The 19,799-nt window shown below is 40.0% G+C and overlaps 2 protein-coding genes across 6 annotated transcripts; both read left to right on the top strand.

Annotated features, from left to right (window-relative positions):
• Positions 1 to 880: 880 nt before the first annotated feature.
• H1-4 (H1.4 linker histone, cluster member) lies at positions 881 to 1,660 on the top strand. Its single transcript, XM_014851549.3, has one exon. It carries the CDS (start codon positions 939 to 941, stop codon positions 1,596 to 1,598), a length of 660 nt encoding a protein of 219 aa, XP_014707035.3. The 5' UTR covers positions 881 to 938; the 3' UTR covers positions 1,599 to 1,660.
• A 1,020-nt stretch (positions 1,661 to 2,680) lies between these two features.
• On the top strand, positions 2,681 to 11,039 carry LOC106837833 (histone H2B type 1-M). 5 transcript variants are annotated; one of them, XR_011505167.1, is made up of 4 exons: positions 2,708 to 3,155; positions 3,474 to 3,642; positions 4,010 to 4,092; positions 10,645 to 11,039. XR_011505167.1 is itself a non-coding variant. In XM_070515507.1 (2 exons), exon 1 carries the CDS (start codon positions 2,766 to 2,768, stop codon positions 3,144 to 3,146), a length of 381 nt encoding a protein of 126 aa, XP_070371608.1. In that variant the 5' UTR covers positions 2,681 to 2,765; the 3' UTR covers positions 3,147 to 3,155; positions 10,645 to 11,039. The 5 variants fall into 5 exon arrangements, 1 of the variants encoding a protein (XP_070371608.1); XR_011505168.1 differs by lacking the exon at positions 10,645 to 11,039 and adding an exon at positions 5,684 to 5,880; XR_011505166.1 differs by lacking the exon at positions 4,010 to 4,092.
• The last annotated feature ends 8,760 nt before the right edge of the window (positions 11,040 to 19,799 follow it).

The raw sequence follows: 19,799 nt of genomic DNA, 5'->3' as shown, positions 1-19,799 counted from the left end.
AAATTCTTCAAAGTGCACCTCCACTTTCAGTGGATTTATGGACATCATCTGTGTGTTATGTGAAAATTAATCCTTGTCCATCTGTGTACCCTTAGTATGGTTTGGACTCCCCTTCCTTACCAAATATCCTGAATTCAAGTTATCTAAACTCATGGAGCAGTTGTCCAGAGGAAGAGCAGCAACAGCCCCGCCCCCAACCCTTGGGAGCAGAAAGGAAAAGAATTATCCCAAGGAATTGTTAAAAATCCCAGATGCAGCGGAAGAAATAAGCCATGGGTGCATAGAGTGATGTCTCAGGGGTCCAAAATTTAACCCAAAATGGACAATAATTTGTTTTGCATTAAACTAAACCAGTTTGATGAACTCAAATGCCCTCGGCTCAATAGGCAGGACTCTCCGAGGAGCCTGTGTTACTTCCCTCACTTAAGCGCAGATTTGTAATAAAAATCTTAATGCTAGTAGCATGGTTTTTGGACACATAAGAAGCTAACCACTTGGAGAATCATATTTGAGAGGTCAGAAAACTCCACACTTAAAGATCGGTTTATAATTTACGAAGAAAATAGAAAGTTTTGTTTCTCTGAGTTGAAATTTGACGAGCACGGCGGGAAATATTGCTGGTTTTTGGCAGAAGGTTTTATGCTTTCTTCATAATTTGAGACCTGCGTGAAGGCTGAGGCTTCGGGGATCATCTTTTGAGAAAAATCAGGCAATTCGGTGTAGAGAATTTTGATATTTTTGGCATTTTTTGAGGTGTAACAAACACAACTCGGGATCCGAGAGGACACTCTGCGGCTGCCAGCAAGGCGGGCTGGACAGCGCACCAATCACGGCGCAGCTCCGCCCTATATAAACGGGCGGGCGCAGCGGCGCTGCCCGAGTCCCGGCCAGTGCCTCTGTTTCCGGCTCGAGTTGCTCTTCCCAAGCCCGCCTTCAATATGTCCGAGACTGCGCCCGCCGCGCCCGCCGCTCCGGCTCCTGCCGAGAAAGCACCAGTGAAGAAGAAGGCCCGCAAGGCCGCGGGTGCCGCGAAGCGCAAGGCATCTGGGCCCCCGGTGTCCGAGCTCATTACCAAGGCTGTCGCCGCTTCCAAGGAGCGTAGCGGCGTGTCCTTGGCTGCGCTGAAGAAGGCTCTGGCGGCCGCTGGCTACGACGTGGAAAAGAACAACAGCCGCATCAAGTTGGGTCTCAAGAGCCTGGTGAGCAAGGGCACACTAGTGCAGACCAAGGGCACTGGTGCTTCAGGCTCTTTTAAGCTCAACAAGAAGGCTGCCTCTGGGGAAGCCAAACCCAAAGCGAAAAAGGCGGGTGCGGCCAAACCCAAGAAGCCTGCGGCAGCGGCTAAGAAGCCCAAGAAAGCCACGGGGGCGGCCACCCCGAAGAAGAGCGCCAAGAAGACCCCAAAGAAAGCGAAGAAGCCTGCTGCGGCTGCGGGAGCCAAAAAGGCAAAGAGCCCGAAAAAAGCGAAAGCAGCCAAGCCCAAGAAGGTGCCCAAGAGCCCAGCGAAGGCCAAAGCGGTGAAACCCAAGGCGGCTAAACCAAAGACCGCCAAACCCAAGGCAGCCAAGCCAAAGAAGGCGGCAGCCAAGAAGAAATAAAGTCTTTTGGGCAACTACTTAGAAGCTCAACACAACCCAAAGGCTCTTTTCAGAGCCACCCATAGATCTCATCAAAAGAGCTGTTGCACATTCTAAGGGGGCGTGGCTGGAAGGCCGCAAGTGAGAGGCGGGCCTCCGGGCATGGGAGGTGGGTTGTCAGTAATGGCTCCAGCTGAAACGGGTCTGGGCTTTTGGGAACTGTTTCCAGACAGGTTAGAAGAACCTGGAACGCGGCTTGCGCGTCGGCCTACTTTGCCTATCCTGTTTTCAGAGTGTTGAGAGAATGTTGGGCAATTAGTGTGCACTAGGTTGGGAAGTAAATTTGCCCACAGTAGGACGCGATGCAGGAGAGCACGAATTGGGGGGCAGAAGTGACTTAGAATGTTACGCGTATGTTCTGTAAGTGTATGGAGGTCGCTAACGTATTACCGAAATTGACGAGGTGTGTACTCAGTATTTATTTCCTCACTGCAGGAAAGATTTGCTATTTACTGGACCACTTGCATTCACAACAAACCGAAAGACAAAATTTGGCAGATTGGGGGAAACTATTTCCAAGTATTTCAACGATAACGGTCTGGTGGTAAAAATTCCCAGAATTTTTGGTAGAGAAGAGAGATCGCAATGTGAATTAAAAAGGGTCACGCAGCTCAGCATACTGCTGAGCTTCCGGTGGTTGGGATTTGGTTAGCTGCGGTGGGAATAATACGCTACCACAACGCTGGGCCAACGCTAGTCATGTAGGACATCAGCATGGCCACTAGGTGTCCACTGCTGCGGGCCCAGGCCCCATGCACGAAGTTGTCCTAGCGAGCACGAAGTTGCCTTCACCCACAAAGCTAAAACCAACCTCTTCTCAATAAAACTTTCGTCTGTTCTCTGAAATACACAGAGCAGTTGCTTGAAGAGGCTGTTTATAGTAGCTGTGGGTAGCCTAGTCTAGGCCTTCCGATTGGGTCAAAGCAAAGTAAAGAAATAGCCAATGAAAAGGTAGATCTGCGACTATCATTTACATTCGCAATCGTGACGACACAGTAAAATTAATCCAATCATGAGCGAAATTTTACTAACCTCATTTGAATACCGCATCTATAAATAAATGTGGCCTCGCTGGGGGTGATTATTTTCCCAGGTGTTAGCGATAGTGTTGTAACTTTTAACGCTACAATGCCTGAACCTACTAAGTCGGCTCCAGCCCCGAAGAAGGGCTCCAAGAAAGCGGTGACCAAGGCGCAGAAGAAGGACGGCAAGAAGCGCAAGCGCAGCCGCAAGGAGAGCTATTCGGTCTACGTGTACAAGGTGCTGAAGCAGGTCCACCCCGACACCGGCATCTCGTCCAAGGCCATGGGCATCATGAACTCGTTCGTCAACGACATCTTTGAGCGCATCGCGGGCGAGGCGTCGCGCCTGGCGCATTACAACAAGCGCTCGACCATCACCTCCAGGGAGATCCAGACGGCCGTGCGCCTGCTGCTGCCCGGGGAGCTGGCCAAGCACGCTGTGTCGGAGGGCACCAAGGCCGTCACCAAGTACACCAGCTCCAAGTAAACTTCCCAAGTAAGCGTCTTTACACCTAACCCCAAAGGCTCTTTTAAGAGCCACGCATGCTTTCAACAAATGAGTTGTAATTCTTTTATTCTAAAGGCTATTCTGAGGTTTCTCATACCAAATTTAAAGGTATGCTATCATTCTTTAATACTCTGTTACACCTGTGTAGGAAATACTTCTGCGTAGACAACAACAAAATAAATTGCGCGCTCATTATGGGCAAGTACAGTTTCATAAAAGCGTTAATCATTTACTATCACGTAACTAGATAGGAAATTTGAACTGAAAATGCCATTTCAAGTGTACAGCTTTCGTTTCCGTGTTTAGGTCTCCAAGTTGATCCTGATGTTGCTCCGGGACTTGGCGATGACCGCTCACACAGAGCACATAAGCGCATGCTCTGACAACTTTGTTCTGCTCAGTTTCTTTTCTTTTCATTTTTTGTTTTCTTTCTTACCGTATACATATGTATTACTGAAAAGAGGCTGAAGACAATGTGAGTTTTCACGGAAATATTACCGAGGTCTTTTGGTTTGCTTGCTTTGCAATTGGTCTAATTTTTGCTTAAGGCTTTGAACGGCGAGTGGGGGAGGTAGAGGAGCAGCCTATACTGTGCCCAGCAGGCACCGAGGGAGAGGAAAGGGAAGCAGCTTTTTGAGACACCTTCAAATTCTGTCAGTTACTACACCTTTTCCCCAGACAGTCCTATTTAATTTACAGTCTTTTTCCAGCGTTCAGCTGTAAAGGTCTCTGGGTCACAAGAGAGAAACCTAATACTCAGTCGGTTAAGGTGTCTGACTAGATAGACCAATAGTTATCTCGGCACTGAGGGCCCCTTTTCAGTGCCCTATACCCTTTCCCAGATGCCCCCGAATGTCGAGGATGGAGAGGAGGTAGAAAGGGAAGGAAAGCCCCTTCGAGCAGGATGTGGCTTCTGCTGCACAAGGTAGGATGGCTTTAAGGGTTTTCGGGGTATGGATTATTGTGGGGAAAATAAATCTCGGGGAAAAAAAAGCTGGGAGCTGGGAAGGAGTTGGCCAGGAGGAAAGGAATCCACGGTTAAGAGTTCGCCAAGAAAATTGCAAGGTGGATGAGGCTGGGCTGGGAATGAAGTGCTGGCTTAGATGGAGAATTTAGGTGGAGGGTGTTGGGTGAGGGAGGAATGAATTTAGAAATTCTCACGTCCATGATTTCCCAAACAAACATGGATTCATAGATTATGGGGATAGATTTTCCATAATGTGGCAAGCTGACTACCTGGATGGACAATTAAGATCCAGAATAGTATTTTTTAAAGTCTTAAAAGCAAGGGAGCCATTAAGAAAGTAAGCAACTCTCAGGCCCCGGGCCTTGGCCCATGTGAAACCCCAGGAACCACAGCTGGCTCTCACTCAGACCTGAGCTTTGCATTTTAGGGTGTTTGATTTTTAGGGTATGTGAAGCCTGTCCATGGTAGGGAGCCTGAGAAGAAATTTTTCCTTGTGAAGCTGAGACACCAGGCAAAAAGCTCTATCTTCAGAGTAAACGAATGAACTAGAAATAGACAGACATACACACACACGCTCATCACAGATGATTGCAAAGAGTCTGCCCTGAACTTCTGCTGAGCAGGGTAGATTCCGATACTGAGAATTTGTACCGCAGGCCAGCCTTCACACTTACTTGGGTCTGACATCAGTACCACAGAGATTCAAACACCCTGGCTGAGAATCTAATTTAGGGATATCCCAAGCTGATTTTGTGCCCCTGAGCACCTGGTGAAAGCAAATACAAATCCTGTCTGGAGGCATAAGCTTCATTTTAGGTCTCAAGAAATCCCCACAGATAAAATGTGAAAGAAAATTAATGAGCAACTTCACAGCCAAACTTAACCAAACATACTGTGAAACAAGACGTTATGACCAAGGATAACAAAAGTAACAGACAACAGAAACAAAAGGACTAAAAAGAGGCAATTAGCAGATACAGACTTCAAGTGGCTAACTTTTAATATCTTAAAAAATATATATATTTGAAATATCTTGTGGGGCTAAGAATCTAAAGAAGGACCACACAGACTTGATAAAAGAGCCAAATAGAAATTCTAGAAAAACATGTGTGTGTATATACAATTAATTATAACAATTAAATTTAAAAGCTTCCTGGATGGCTTTACTAGCCAATTGGGCCAAGCTGAACAATTCTAATGAATGACATGCCTAGATCTTAAGGAATTATCCAAAATGCAGATAGAAGATGTACAAGTGAGTTTAAGAGATCCGGAATTAGTAGTAAAATCGTCGATCTGACATACCTCTGATGATAGGACCCAAAGGACAACCAGAGAGAATGATGCAGAATTGAGATTTAAAAGATCATGGCTGAGAATGTTTTAGAATTGATGGATTACTCAAGTAATTAAAAATAAATTCAATAGAATGAAAAATGATGCAACAAAAACGGGGGTTGCCGGGTGACACTGAACTAAGCCCTATAAAGTCTTAGAAAAATTAGATGCTGATTTTCATAAGGTCATGCCTTCTAATCTGTATTGACAGATGGCATCAGACTGAAGCACTGTTTGAAATTCTGTGGAGGAGGAGGCGAATTGAGTAACTCATTATTTACATGCATTTTGTGTCTAGCTAACTGCCAGATTCTGTTAACTCTAATCAATATTTAATGGCTGTCTTGATTTTCATTGCATGTAATACTATAATTAGCAAATAAAAATGTTGGACATTCCTTCCAATAACTATTTCTTTTAATTGCTTTTATCATGTTACTGTGTTAAAATCACAAACTGCCATGTTAGACATGCTAGCAGGCATCACCATCTTTTTCCTCCTTTTCCTGGACATGGCTTTGTAGTTCGTGATTGATAAATAATACTTGCTTGTGTGTGTGCGAATGGGGATTAGTTTTTATTGTGTTGATATAGTTTCCTTCTAATTCTCTTTTAAGAGTTTTTATTAGGAATGATTTCTGAATTTGTGGCAGCTGATGAAATCATGTGCTTTTTCTCCTTTAACCTGTTCCGTGAAGCACAGGGAGATTTCCTAATGTTGCGCCATACTTGCATTCCTAGGCCAAATCTTATTTGATCAGGTTGTATTATTATTGTAAATAATGGATGGCTAAATTTAAACATTATACCTGGATTTTTTCCATCTCTATTCATACATAAAATCATTCCATGATTTTCCCCCTTTGGGTTTACCTTTATCAGATTTTGCCATTAAGATTGCAATAGCTTCAAAAACATAATTGTGGGCCTCTCCTTTATTAATCATCTATTTCTGTATAACAAATTATCCCCAAACTAGGCAGCTTAAATCAGTGAACATTTATTATTTCATTTACTATCTGTGGGTGGAATTCACAAGTGACTTAGCTAGATAGTTATGGCTCAAGATCTCTCATAGGACTGAAGTCAAGATGTAAGCATAGGCTGTAGTCATTTGAAGGCTTGACTATAGCAGGAGGATTCTCTTCCAAGATGGCTCGCCTGCATGCCAGACAAGCTCCTGTTAGCTGTTGGCAGGAAGACCTCAGTTCATTGCCACATAGACCTCCCTGCAGGGCTAATTGACTGTCTTTAAAACATGGTAGCCGTTACTCTCTAGAAAGGGAAATTAGAGAAAGAGTGGGAGGAATAAACCACAATGCCTTTCATGACCTAGTTTTGAACGTCACACACTGACACTTCTGCCACTTTCTATTCATTAGAAGCAAATCATTTAAATCTGGCATATTTCAGAAGGGAAATTAGGTTCCACCTTTTGAGGGAGAGAAAATAAAAGAATTGGTGGACATATTTTAAAGCCACCACATCATCTTTTTTATGCTTTAAACACTTGAATGTAAAAAGTATTTGTGTTTTAATGATTAGATAGCAATCAGCTACAAAATCACCTGAGCCTAGCACCTTTATAACTGGTTGATTTTTTAAGAATTCCAGTAACTTAGACTACAGTTGACCACTATCCACAGAGACAAAGGCCCATGAAACTCCCACGTGATGTGCTGATGGACTTTTCCCTGAGGTTGTAAAGGTCAAAATGGTGGCCTCTGCATTTAAATAAAATATTAGCTCAGCACACAGTAGGTACTTAAAAAAAAAAGTATTGAATGAATTTAATTAACTTATCTAAGAAATCCTAAACTTCAATCAGTGAAGCAAATCTCCAGTGCAAGATCATTGTTGGAATGTTCAACAAACTAATACGGTTGGCCTTTTGGAAGAAGAAATCAAAGGGGGAAATAAATACAATAAAATTTAAAATATCAGAAAATACTGTGGCATATGAAAATATAAGAAAATAACAATATGGAAACAACCAAATTAATGAAATTTAAAATTGACAAGAAGTTAAAGCTAATTTAATAATTAAAATATAGACGTTAAGATTGATGATTGAGTAATACTAAAAAAAGGCAATGTTTAAAGTATAAGGTAGCAGATTAAGAGTTAGCAGAAGAAGGTAAAAGGAGAAGAAACTAAAGAGAAGAATTTAGTTAGGAAGGTTTATAAGGAGATTCTGGACGTGTGTCAAAATGCCCTAGTAAATTGTACCAAGGCTGTAGTTCAGAGTATTTATTTATAAATCACTTCATTTAAGAGATGATCATTGAATATCTCTGGGCTAGTCACTGTGATGACATTGGAGACGCAGAGAGAAATAAGATTGTGCTTTACCTCCTGGAGCCCTCAGTTTTGTAGATTAGAGGAAGCTTATAGCTAATTGCTTTCCTTTTATCTTTCACTAAGGCCTAAAAAAGTGTTTATCACTCTTTGGAAATCTGCAAGCAGGTGAATAGATTTGGCTCATATGGGAACTACCATATTCATTAAATTAAGGCAAAAATATTCATCTCAATTTTTGAGTAATAAACAAAACACAGTAATATTAATAGTGTGACACAGTGTGGAACAGTCCACAGGACTCTCCTCACATCTGACAACCACAGAGTTCAGAGGTCTCCAAAAGCACCCATAGATTTGATAATTAGCTAGAAGGGCTCACAGAACTCACTAAAAGCTACTATACACAAGGTTATTAGATCCTATGCTCAAGGGTTTATTACGGCAAAAGGATACAGATGAAAATCAGCCAAGGGAAGAGAAACATGGAGCAGACCCCAGGAGGGTTCCAAACTGAAGCTTCTAGTACTCCTTTCCCAGTGGAGTCATGGAGAGTGTTAGCACCTACTTGCAACAATGTGTCACAACACCGTACATATTGCCAATTAGAGAAATTCACACAAGCCGTGGTGTCCAGACTTTTATTGAGGCTTTATCATATAGACATGATGGTCTTCTCGAGTGGTTGATCTTTAGTCTCCAGACCCTCTGGATGTAGCACAGATACCGTGTGACCCGAACCCCCAACATAATTGATGGTATTAGTCTATCCAGTGTAGCCCAAGGCCCCCTGGTAAACAAAGATATTGTTATCATGCAGGATATTCCAAGAGCCTAGAGATCACCTCCTAGCAAAGGGCAAAGTCCACACCTCTCTTTGGGTGGGGTTAATACTTTACTACACACGTAGTTAGAAGAGAAACTATTATTTTTACAGTTTTGAATTAAATATCTATCCTTGACCATAAGTTGAGTTCCACAGCTATTTGCTTTTTATGATTGTGTGGTCAAGTGGTTTGGATATTTAGATTGACTACGGACCCAGAAATTATAAGGAGATTTCTTAATGAAGACTTTTTTCTACTTTATTCCGAAGAACAGTGTCAGCAGCCTTCTCCTGCACTTACAGCCTCAACTGCCCTGTAAACTGTGGCTGCAGGAAAAGAAGACAGGAGAGACAGAGATCAACTTTGGGGGAAGTTCGGAGTTCTTGAACTTCATTTTGGTAGCATGGGCATTCAGTCCTAAATAGAAAAAAAAAAAAAGCTTCCTTTTCTTTGTATGAACAGCAGCACTTGAGTGGCTTTTCCTTCCGTAAGCTATGACATTTGCTACTGTGGGCAGGGGCCAGGACTTGGAGAAATGTAAAGGAGTTATGCTTTAGAATTTTGTTTAAAAGTTTAACAGTGAATGTTAAGCTGTATTTCATAAATACAAAATGATATAAATATGACAGCCAAATTATGGCTATTTTTTTAGGGAAGAAGGAGGAGGAGCATGGGGAGAAGAAAAAAGGTGAGAGAAATTGAGCAGGACTCAGAAAAGGAACGGAAGAAGCAGATTGCTACTACAAAAGGGAGGGAAAGAGCCTAGAGACCAAAGAGAAGCCCACAGCCGACTGTGGTAGGAAAAAAGCAGAAAGAAAAAGAGGGGGGTGGGTAGATAGACCGTGTCCTGTATTGAGCATTTCAGCTAGCTATAATACTTGTAAGATAACTGAAATATTCCCCACATTCCTTTGGTTTGGGGTCGAGTGGATTAATTAAAATGCCACCATATCTGAGAGACTTTCTCTGAGCAGCAGATGGCACCTTTCTGTTTCATTTTTAACTTGCTCTGTTCATTCTTCTTCATTATACTTAGCACTAACTGATATAAATTTGTTTATTGTTTGTTTCCTCTCTCCATCCTCAAGACTGTAAGCTCCACCTGGGTAGGGTTAATCTTTTTTGCTACTGACTCTCTAATGCCTAAGGCTGTTCCAGACACACAGCAGGCTCTCAATAAACATTTGCCGCATGACATAATTAAAGTGCACATATGTCTATAACGACAGGAATAGAGGCCAGAGTTGTCAAAAAAATTCAATTAAATGAGTGACTCAGCCTTTCTGGGTCTCACTTTCTTCATCTATACAAGAAGAAGAATAATAGTACACTACTTAGAGTTATTTTAAGGATTAAATGAGATAATTCATGTAAAGCTCTTAATACGGTTATGAACATTTAGTAAGTACTTAGCAATTGTGGGCAATTACTATATTTTCTTTAGTCACTGAATTAAAATGAAAATCAGAGTGGCTAATTCTCTTCTGGTCAAAAACTAAAGGGAGAGAATATGAGCTTTTGAACTATTTGAATCTCATCTCAAGAAAGGTAGCTGGGGGGCCGGGCTGGTGGCCCAGTGGTTAAGTGCGCACGGTCCGCTTCAGCGGCCCGGGGTTCACTGGTTCTGCTCCGGGGTACAGATATGAAACCACTTGGCAAGCCATGCTGTGGTAGTCATCCCATATATAAAGTGGAGGAAGATGGGCACGGATGTTAGCTCAGGGCCAGTTTTCCTCAGCAAAAAGAGGAGGATTGGCAGCAATTGTTAGCTCAGGGCTGATAGTCCTCGAAAAATAAAAAAAAAGAAAGGTAGCTGGGGAATTTGGAACAAAGATCATATTATTCAGGAATATTTCTTGACTAAGCATGATTTGACTCATTAGCTATTAATGCTAATAATGACTAAAGTGTAAGTAATACTGGAACAGAGACTCCTCATTGCATGTTATACGAGCACATGTACACCGAACCCTCTTGGTATAGCAGATATTAATGCTGATGGCAAAATAGCACCTAACAAATAAACCCTTTTTATTTCTTCAATCAGGTGAGAGATATCAGTGCAGAGAAGAAATGAATGCAACAGTAACTGAAAATGTGAATGTGCCCATTGAAGTTTTGAAGTATGAAGTCTGATCTGCTGGAGAATGATTGATTAGTGTGTATATCCCACCCAAATCCAACCCATCTTGGTTTGCTGCACATTGATTCCGCAGAAGGAGATCATTACCTGAGTGGGAGAGCCTAAACAAGGTGTTTTAGCTTTTTTATTTTATTTTTTGTTTGAATTATAAAAATAGAATTTACTTCTGTTACAGGCCTAGTTACTGGGAATTCATTATTTACCACAGATTATATTTGCTGAGAGAAGTCAGAACGAGAGAATAGCAAAACATTTGTAAATGAGATGTTATGATTAATAAAATCTGTGAATAATTGGAATTCTGCACTGGTCATTGATTGAAATCCTTCTCCTAAGATCTCCCCTTTACAGACATACAATTTACTTATTTTTCACTTTATTTTCTGGTATCAAGGTCTGAGTGGGTAAGGCCTAAGCACCATTTTGGCTTTGGTAACGATCTTGAAGGTGAACAACTTAGTTTAGTTAAGCTGACATTTGAGAAGTCACTTTCAACATCCGATTTAAGGGAAACACAATACTTTGCAGCATTCTTAAACTTGTGTGCACCAAAACTACCCGAAGGCTTTTAAAATCGTAGATTGCTGGGCCCCTGTCACAGTTTCTGATTCACTGGATCTGGAGTAGGATTCAATAATTTGCATTCCTAAATTATCCAGTGGATGGTGCTGCTGCTGCTGGTGGGCATCGCACTCGGAGAACTGAGATTTAAAATAGGACATGAAAATTCCCTGAAATGCTACTAGTAAATAGCCACACAAACCCGAAAAATCACACTGAGGTTTATACCGGGGCCTGAAAATGGGCAGAAGCCATTCTCCTCCCCCTGCAGCCGCTCCGGGGTGAAGAGGTTATCGGGAACCTCCGCGTCCCGCCTCCGCCGGCTCCCCCGTAGCCACGCCCCTCGCCGCCGGCTCTCTCATAGGACCGTCCCGCCACGCCCCTCCACGCCGGCTCCCTCATTGGGCCGTCTCGCCAGGCCTTAGGTCCCGCTGGTCCCCCAGCGGAGCCTCACGTTACGCATACGACACATGACGGTACTCCGGCTCCACCTTGGGGTGGCCGGTGCGCTGACATCGGCCAGTCGCCTGCGTCCGAGAGGTTTCCCGGTGGCTGCCCCCTGCTGGTGCGCAGACTCTGCCAACGCGACGTCTCTCTACAGGCTGCCGGTCTCTCACCCGAAGACTCCGAGCAATCCACTGGGTAATTCGCAGATAAAACAGAGAACCGAGCAGTTTGAAGACCGAGAAGCAGAGCAACAGCTCTATTGGTCTTTTTCCTTCTCTCCCGGCTGTTTTTCTGAGCTGACCCTTTCCCTCATCAGTGATTGAAGACACCCCTCATAGCTCACTCCCCAGGACGCCTTGCCTACACCACCCCCATTTATTGCCCTCACATTTATAGGACACTTTGTGTGAGGATTAAGTGTGTGTATGTGTGTGTGGCTTGTAATTTTCTACCTGAATAGCTATGTTTTTTAATTTCATCTTCAGGTGCACGCAGGGCCGACACCTATTAGGCACAGGGCCTAGGGCCCACAAAAGGTAATGTGGCTCATGAAAATGTTTTAATTTCTTCTAAAATCAGAAGAAAAAATGAACTTTTAGGTCGACGAAAACTTTTTATTATGGAATATTAATATATTAATCCTTATATAATTTTAATAAGATTGCTATTATTTTTGTTATTATTTTAATGGAGGGGGGGGCCCAGGAAGGAAGAACTGCACAGGGCACACCAAAGACAATGCCGCCTTGGGTGCAGGTAGCTCACAACCTTTCCCAGTTACTTTTATTAAAATAAATTGTTTTCTTTTTTTTGGGCAAACACCCAGACACATTTTCAAGTGCTTTCCAGGTGCTAACTCATTTAATCCTGGTAACATACCTGTGAACTACTGTTATCCCAGTTTTACCAGCCAATATATTAAGTCACACAAAGCTTCAATTAATTTGCCCTACATCATACAGTTCGTAAATTGCAGAGGGGATTCTAATCCAGGCAGTTTAGCTCCAGGGTCTCTGCTCTAAACTATTACACTAAAGACAATGTCTCTTGGTAACTCTAAGCAATTAATCTCAATAACAGCAGGTAAACTTTAGACCAAACTCTCTAGTGAAGCTCCTCTGAGCTCTCTTCTTGACTTGGCTTATAAAAACTTGAACAAACACTAACATAGTTTGTAACAGCTCAAGGCTGTATTCCTAGGATGACCCTAGCCCCTCTTAAAGTACCTACCTTAAATCAGGACCCACCATTCCTTTTCTCTTTCTTTCTTTTTTCTTTGAATCATCTTGACTATTTTTCCTCATCAACATGAATTTTACAATGCTCTACTAAATATCCCGTGGGATTTTGTAGCAAAACACTGAACTGTTAGGTTGTTTGGGAATTTATGAACACTTTAGCATGTTGAGTCATCAGAAAACAAACACACTACAGTGTGTATGTATCTCTTAATTTAAGTGGATCTTGTATCCTTCAGTGACATTTCATAGTTTTATTCATATATATCTGGAATATTTTTTCTTGGGCATAGAATCTTTAGAATGTGTTGTACTGTTGTGAATGATGTCTAGTTTTTCCATATCAATCCCGGATAGGTCATTACTATTGTCTAAAAAGGCCATGAATTTTTATATGGTGCTCATATAGCCATCATCTCGGTTGAGCTCTGTTAGATCTACTTGTTTGTTTATAGATTGGAATGGATTTTTCCAATGACATATTATTTTCAAACGATAAAGACAACATCTTTTCTTATTGAATCCTTCTTCTTGTTACTTGTCCTTGTCTCACGGTATTGGCTGGGCCCTTGGTGCCATGTGGAATAGGACTAACACCACAGAACTTGTCTTTTTTTGACTCTTTGGGAATCCTTCTAAAATCACATCATTAAATCTTATCCTCACTGGAGGTACTCCTTATGAAGTAAGTAGCTACTCATTCTTATTCTAGTCGGCTGAAAATATTTATGATGGAGGAGTGTTACATTCTAGCAAATACTTTCCCAGTATCTATGGAGACAATAGCTTTTCTCTATTAATATCTTCCACTGGCAGATTTATGATGTTAAACTTTTCTTCCATTCTTGGACTAAATCCTACATGATATATCATTATTTTAAACATAATATGGTCTCTTGGTTTCCATTTGCTTGCATTTTAAACAGGTTTTTAATGAATATTCATAAGATGAGACCATAATTTTCTCTCTTGTCTCTTTGTTTCTATCTTTTTTTTGTATTGTTCCTGTCCAGTTTAAATAGGTTATACAATTTCAAAAGAAAAAAAGGAGGAGAGCCACTTTTTTATGGAAACAACTTTTGTAAAATAGGGGTTATCTATTCCTTACATTTCACTAAAACCTGTGAAACCCTACTGTACCTGATATCGTTTGTGTTGAAAAGCAAGGGAGAGACTTTCTTTAAACCACCTGTCATATATTCTTAATCATAGCTGGTTTATTCAGCTTTTTTATTAAATTCTTTCTTGAAAGTTATCCCTTTCTGTTAAGTTTATTTTTTTGTAAAAGTTATTCATAGTGTTCTCATGGTTCTTTATAGCTCTGTTTCGGCAGCTACTTTTCCCTCTTTAGTCCTATAACTTGTTCTCCCCTACACACGCAATTTTTTTTTCTAATTAGTTTTGCTAGAGGGTTATCTGTTATCATGAGACTTTTCAAAAAATGAGCTTTTGGTTTATGGATCATCTCCATTTTTTTCTATTTAATTAATTTGTATTCTTTTTAAATTTCAAAATCAATATACTTAAAATATTATGTCAAGGTAAAAATTCAGGAGTATCTATAAACAAACAATTAAATCTAATGAGAACTCAACATAGTTGATGGATATATGAGCATCACATAAAAATTCATGGCCTTTCTAGACATTAGTAATCACCTATCTGGGATTGAAATAGAAAAATCAGACATCATTCGCAACAGTACAACACACTCTAAGGATTCTAATTCTTTCTATTTTATTTCTGTTTACTTTCTTGTTCTTTTTCTGGATTTTTTGTTCAATATCTAGTTTACATCTCTTCAGTGTTTCTAGTTCCTTAATATCTGCATTTAATATTAATATATGCAATTAAAATTATATATTTCCCTTTTAGTACCACTTCAGTTACATCCTACAATTTTCATATGTCTTATTCTCTTTCATACTTACCTCAGAACATTACATAGTTTCCCTTATGATATTAATTCTAATTCATGGTATTTAAAAGTGTGTGTTTAATTTCCAAGCAAAAGGGAAGATTGTTTTATTTTTACTATGTTAAAAAAAATCCTTTATATTGCTCTTTAATTAGATTATGATAAAAAAGTACAATGTAGATTATGATAAAATAGTGCAGTGTACTAATTCTTTAGTGTCTACTGTGACTTTTTCTGAAGCCAGGGTTGAATTTTTGAAATTATTAAACGCGTGCTTTGAAAAAGTCAGGTATTCTTTATCTGTTCAGTGCAGGAATCATACATAGACCATGTTTGTTCATTGTGTTGCTCAAATCTTCTACAACCATACTCATTTTCCTTTGCTTATTATATGAATTTTGAAGAGCACAATATTGAAAGCTTGCCTTACAATTGCAAACGAAGTTCTCCTTCTAATTCTGGTTACTGTTTTAGTGGTTGTGTGGTCAGGTTCATACAAGGTCCTGAGGGTTACATTTTATCAGTAGATTTTTATTTTATTATTTTGAAGTATAGCTCTTTTTCATTTCTAGAAGTTCTATTTTATTATTTTTTTAATCGGCCTGGATTTGCTTCTCCTTTGCTCCTTCACTATATTATTCCATTTTTATTTCTTTAAAGTTTCAGCAAACAATTATTTTGGATTCTCTCTCTGATAATTTCAATATTTGACATTCTTTGTCTAAGAGAGAGGGAAAGGATCGAAGGCTCTTGTTTAGAACCTTGATTCTCCGTGGTGTCTCTTTTCCTATTTGATTTGATCACATTTATTCTAATCTTCTATTTGGACATCTCCAGTTCCTAGTACAGTGCCTGGCAGCTAATATGTGCTGGATCAATAAGCAAACAATCTGTTTCTATCTAGAGAGCTTGAGTTCAAGAGGCTCCCCTCCTGAAAGGGTCTATGTTTGCCTTAATAAGGCTCTAGGAGGCACTATGAACTTTCTTCACTTTAATTTCAGGAAGCTTTCATGGAAACTCCAGACTCTATGTAAGTCTATGGATAAATCTTTGTGGCAGATTTTCTCTACCATTCTCCACAGAGCCCTGCAGAGACCAACTGCAAGGTTTTCTTCTTGGGAATCTTTGCTAGATTTTTTTTCTCTAGCTTCCCTTTCTCAAAGGGCCCTGACTTTATGTTAGGTGTCTCCAGCTCCATTTAAGGGCCTAGAATCCTCTTCCCCAAGGGACAGACGTTATTTATCAGAAATATCTTGTTTTCTACATTGGAAATAAAAGTTCTTACAGTATCCCTCTTTAGCCTTATTATCCCTCTATGTCTCTACTTATACTTTTGGCTTTAAAATTTATCTGATATTAACATTGCTACACTTGCTCTCTTGATAAACATTCTCCAGGAATACTATCCCTTTATCCTTATTTTTTATTTAGTATTGTTTTTAAATCCATGCGTGATTTATTTTCAGTCTCAAATAATAGGAGCACTTTACAATGCACATTTTATATTACACATAGTCTTTTGCTTTAGTAAAAAAAGATAAACGTCATAAAAAGGTAAAATATTGTATGATTGCAGAACTCTAACATATGCTTTTCTGAGAAAGGCAAAAGAAAACTTATAAAATTTCCAGGTGACCACAATCATATAACAAAATAATTAAGAATATATTTAATTAAGTTAGTATCTACCATTATCTTGGAGTTATAGTGTATGTAAACAAACAAACAAAAAACTCAGCAGCACTGTTCTGGGGCCTGGAGAGAATTTATGTGGGGAAAATGTCCATCAGAGAAATCTACTTATTTAAAAGCATCCTAATCAATTTTGTTTTTAAATTAACAATCCTTTGGTCCAGATAACACCCGTCAGCTCATCATCAAATGATCACTCCCTCTGAGGACTTTAGAACAACAGGGATTCAGGCATTCTATCTAGAGACAATTTTCATGGTATCCAATATATATTTATACAAATAATTATTATCTTTCATTAATTTCATTTCAATTTATGTTAAAGTATAGTCAAATGTGTTTAATATTTTGCATTTTAATTTTTTTTTAAAGCATCAAACCCAGTAAGATTTAAATGAGATGTCTTTGATTCTAACTAACAATATTGACCTTTATCTGACCCTCGTGATCCTAGAAAATAGTACTGGTTAAAGAAATCTTCCACCACTTTGTTTTTCAAAAGTGACCTTGCAAGGAACAATCCTTTCCCTATATGACTTCAATAACGTCAAGGATGAACTCCTTGTTTGCCTCTGACAACATGAGACACAGACCCTTCAAATTCCCATTCTTTGCCTCATAAATGATTAGCTGGACTGCTTGTCCCCACTGATCAATCAGAACAATATGCTTGTCAACCGAAATTTAGTTACGTTTTCTCCATTCCCCGTGACCCTGAACTTTGATCTACCCTCAGCCTGAGCCACTGTACAACCCTTCCTTGAGGGTCCCTCCTGACTGGCCTCAGGTTGAAGCATTCTCTGATCTGCTATCCAGTCAAGCCACTTTTTCACCCCACTTTCTTATGGTCAGGGTTTTCTAGTCTTCTTTACTCCTCCCTATAAAGAAAGTCCCTTTTGTCTAACCCTTGAGAAGCTTGCAGATCTTAGGCGATAATCACCCTCTCCCTTTTCCAATAGTCCCTTTCACCTCCTGTCAATAATCCTTTCAAAAAAAGGCTCTCATTACCAGTGTGGATCTGTTTTTTATTTAACACAACTCTTGAAATATTTTGTCTGCCCTGAACGCTGTATGTGTTTCGCTAAATTCATGTAGGTGTGATACAAAGCACTGGGCTTGCTCTGCTTGCTGCGATCTGAACCAATTAATCACAATGAGTTAGTGATCGAAAAAGGAAGTTTTAATTCGATTAGCCAGTATAATCAGGAAGATGGCAGACTAATGTCTCAAAAAAGCCATCTTCAAGAATTACAGAATCTTGAGGTAGTTAAGGGCAGTAAGGAGGGTATTTAAAAGATTGGCCTTCAGGCACGATGGGCTCCACTATCTTTCATTGTTATTTTCTGCTGTCGGTGATGATGAACATCTTGTAGGTGTGTTTTCCACCTGTAATCAGCCTGTTACTGGAGAGAAACTCATAGAACAAAATTTTAATTTATCAAGCTATAGGGGAGTACATAAATAAGTGGAGGCCATGAATCAGGAGAGAATGTGAATTTTTTAAGAGTACGTGCAGAGCAGCAAGTACTCACACAGAGGAGGAGCTGGGGCCATTTAGCATAACAAGATGGCCTCACTTATGTTCACTTATGGGTGTATAATGAGCACTCCAATTTGGGTCAAGTCTCATCATTCTTTAATGTTACATAGAGGCCAGGTTCATCTGCTCATGATTCACACATTTAAATTAGTTACTTGGCCCCTTAGATCCATGATTTAAATATTATAATCCCAATAATTAGCTACACATTTTTTTTACACTTGGGGCAAATTGTCAAGTATTAGTGACCTGATGCTCTTATTTTATTATTCATATTTGTCTGAATCGGAAATAAATCAGACCACAAGGATCTTGTGTTTCCAGACAATGTGGTTTATTCACAGAATGATCACATACGTTTGTACAAAGAGGTGCCCTTTTCAGGGTGAAATTCCATGAGGAGGCTGAAATTTGAGTAAAGTTAGAGAAATTGCCACACTTAAAATGATGGCATATTGATTTAACTTCATAGTTTTGGCTTTCAATTGTACCCATAATGAAAATATATCAAATTCTCAACTAATAATTAAATAAAGAGGTGGTATTGGTTCAGCTAATATAAACTAACAAATAAAGCTAATGGCTATGCTAATATAAACTACCAAATAACAACAACTGATCCTAGACAAAGAATTGAACAGGGACAGTGTTTACAAAACGTGAGAAAGAAGAGAGATTCAAAGGAAATATGCCCCTTTATGACCATTGTTTCATCCTGCCATTCACTCTTACCCTGCTTGTGGAGATCAGAGCAAACATATGGACAGCTCCCCAGTACAGTGCTTCTCAAACTGTAGAGTGTGCCCAGATCACCTGGGGATCTTGTTAAGATGCAGAGTCTGATCTGTAGGTCTGGGGTAGAGCTTAAGACTCTGCATTTCTAACCAACTCCTGAGTAGCTTGCTGCTGCTGGTCCAGGGACCACAGTCTGAGCAGCCAGACCCTAGTAGAAAGGCAGCTGATTAAATTAATTGGGAAGCAAGGGTCAATGGGAAATGAGACCATTCCTCCAGGATGCAGGCAAGCAGGGGAAAGTGCAGCGGTGTAAGGCTACAATTAAGAAAATCAGGGGATCTCTCAGATGAAGTGTTGTGTTAGAAAAATAGCATTGGAGCCAGCCGGGCAATGTCAGGGAGAGCAACAAAAGCATGTTTAAAAATTTGTGGCTCTGAAGAGAGTCAAGTGCTTATGAACTAACTTTAGGGGCTGAATAAGAAAGAGCAATAGATATCTTATCAATTAGAAAGATGAGGTGAACTGTTTTTTAATTACACAAAAATCCAATCTTTTCTACTTCAGGTATATAGCTTAAAAGGCTCAAAGTATTCATAGTTTTTAAAAATACATATTTATTGAGTTCTTCCTATGTGTCAGGCACTATACTAAGTGCTGGAGATACATCGGTGAATAAAACAAGTAAAATCCTTGCCCTCATGGAGCTTGCCTTTCTGTAGAGGTTGCCATTCATTTTCCCTCATTGCTTTAACACAGAGGACTGAATCCTACCTGAAAGAACACTATCAGAAATTCGTTCACAGAAGCATCATCATATCCGTACCTCAATTGAGTTATTAAAAAAGAAATACATACAATTTATCCTACCAATGAAAATAACTAAACTAATTTAATAGGGTTTTTAGAATTCACTATCCCATGTCTAAAT

The sequence above is a fragment of the Equus asinus genome, chromosome 8 (assembly GCF_041296235.1).
Source record: "Equus asinus isolate D_3611 breed Donkey chromosome 8, EquAss-T2T_v2, whole genome shotgun sequence".
Taxonomy (NCBI): domain Eukaryota; kingdom Metazoa; phylum Chordata; class Mammalia; order Perissodactyla; family Equidae; genus Equus; species Equus asinus.
Note: the sequence above shows the minus strand (reverse complement) of the source record. Positions and strands in the feature narration are given on the sequence as shown.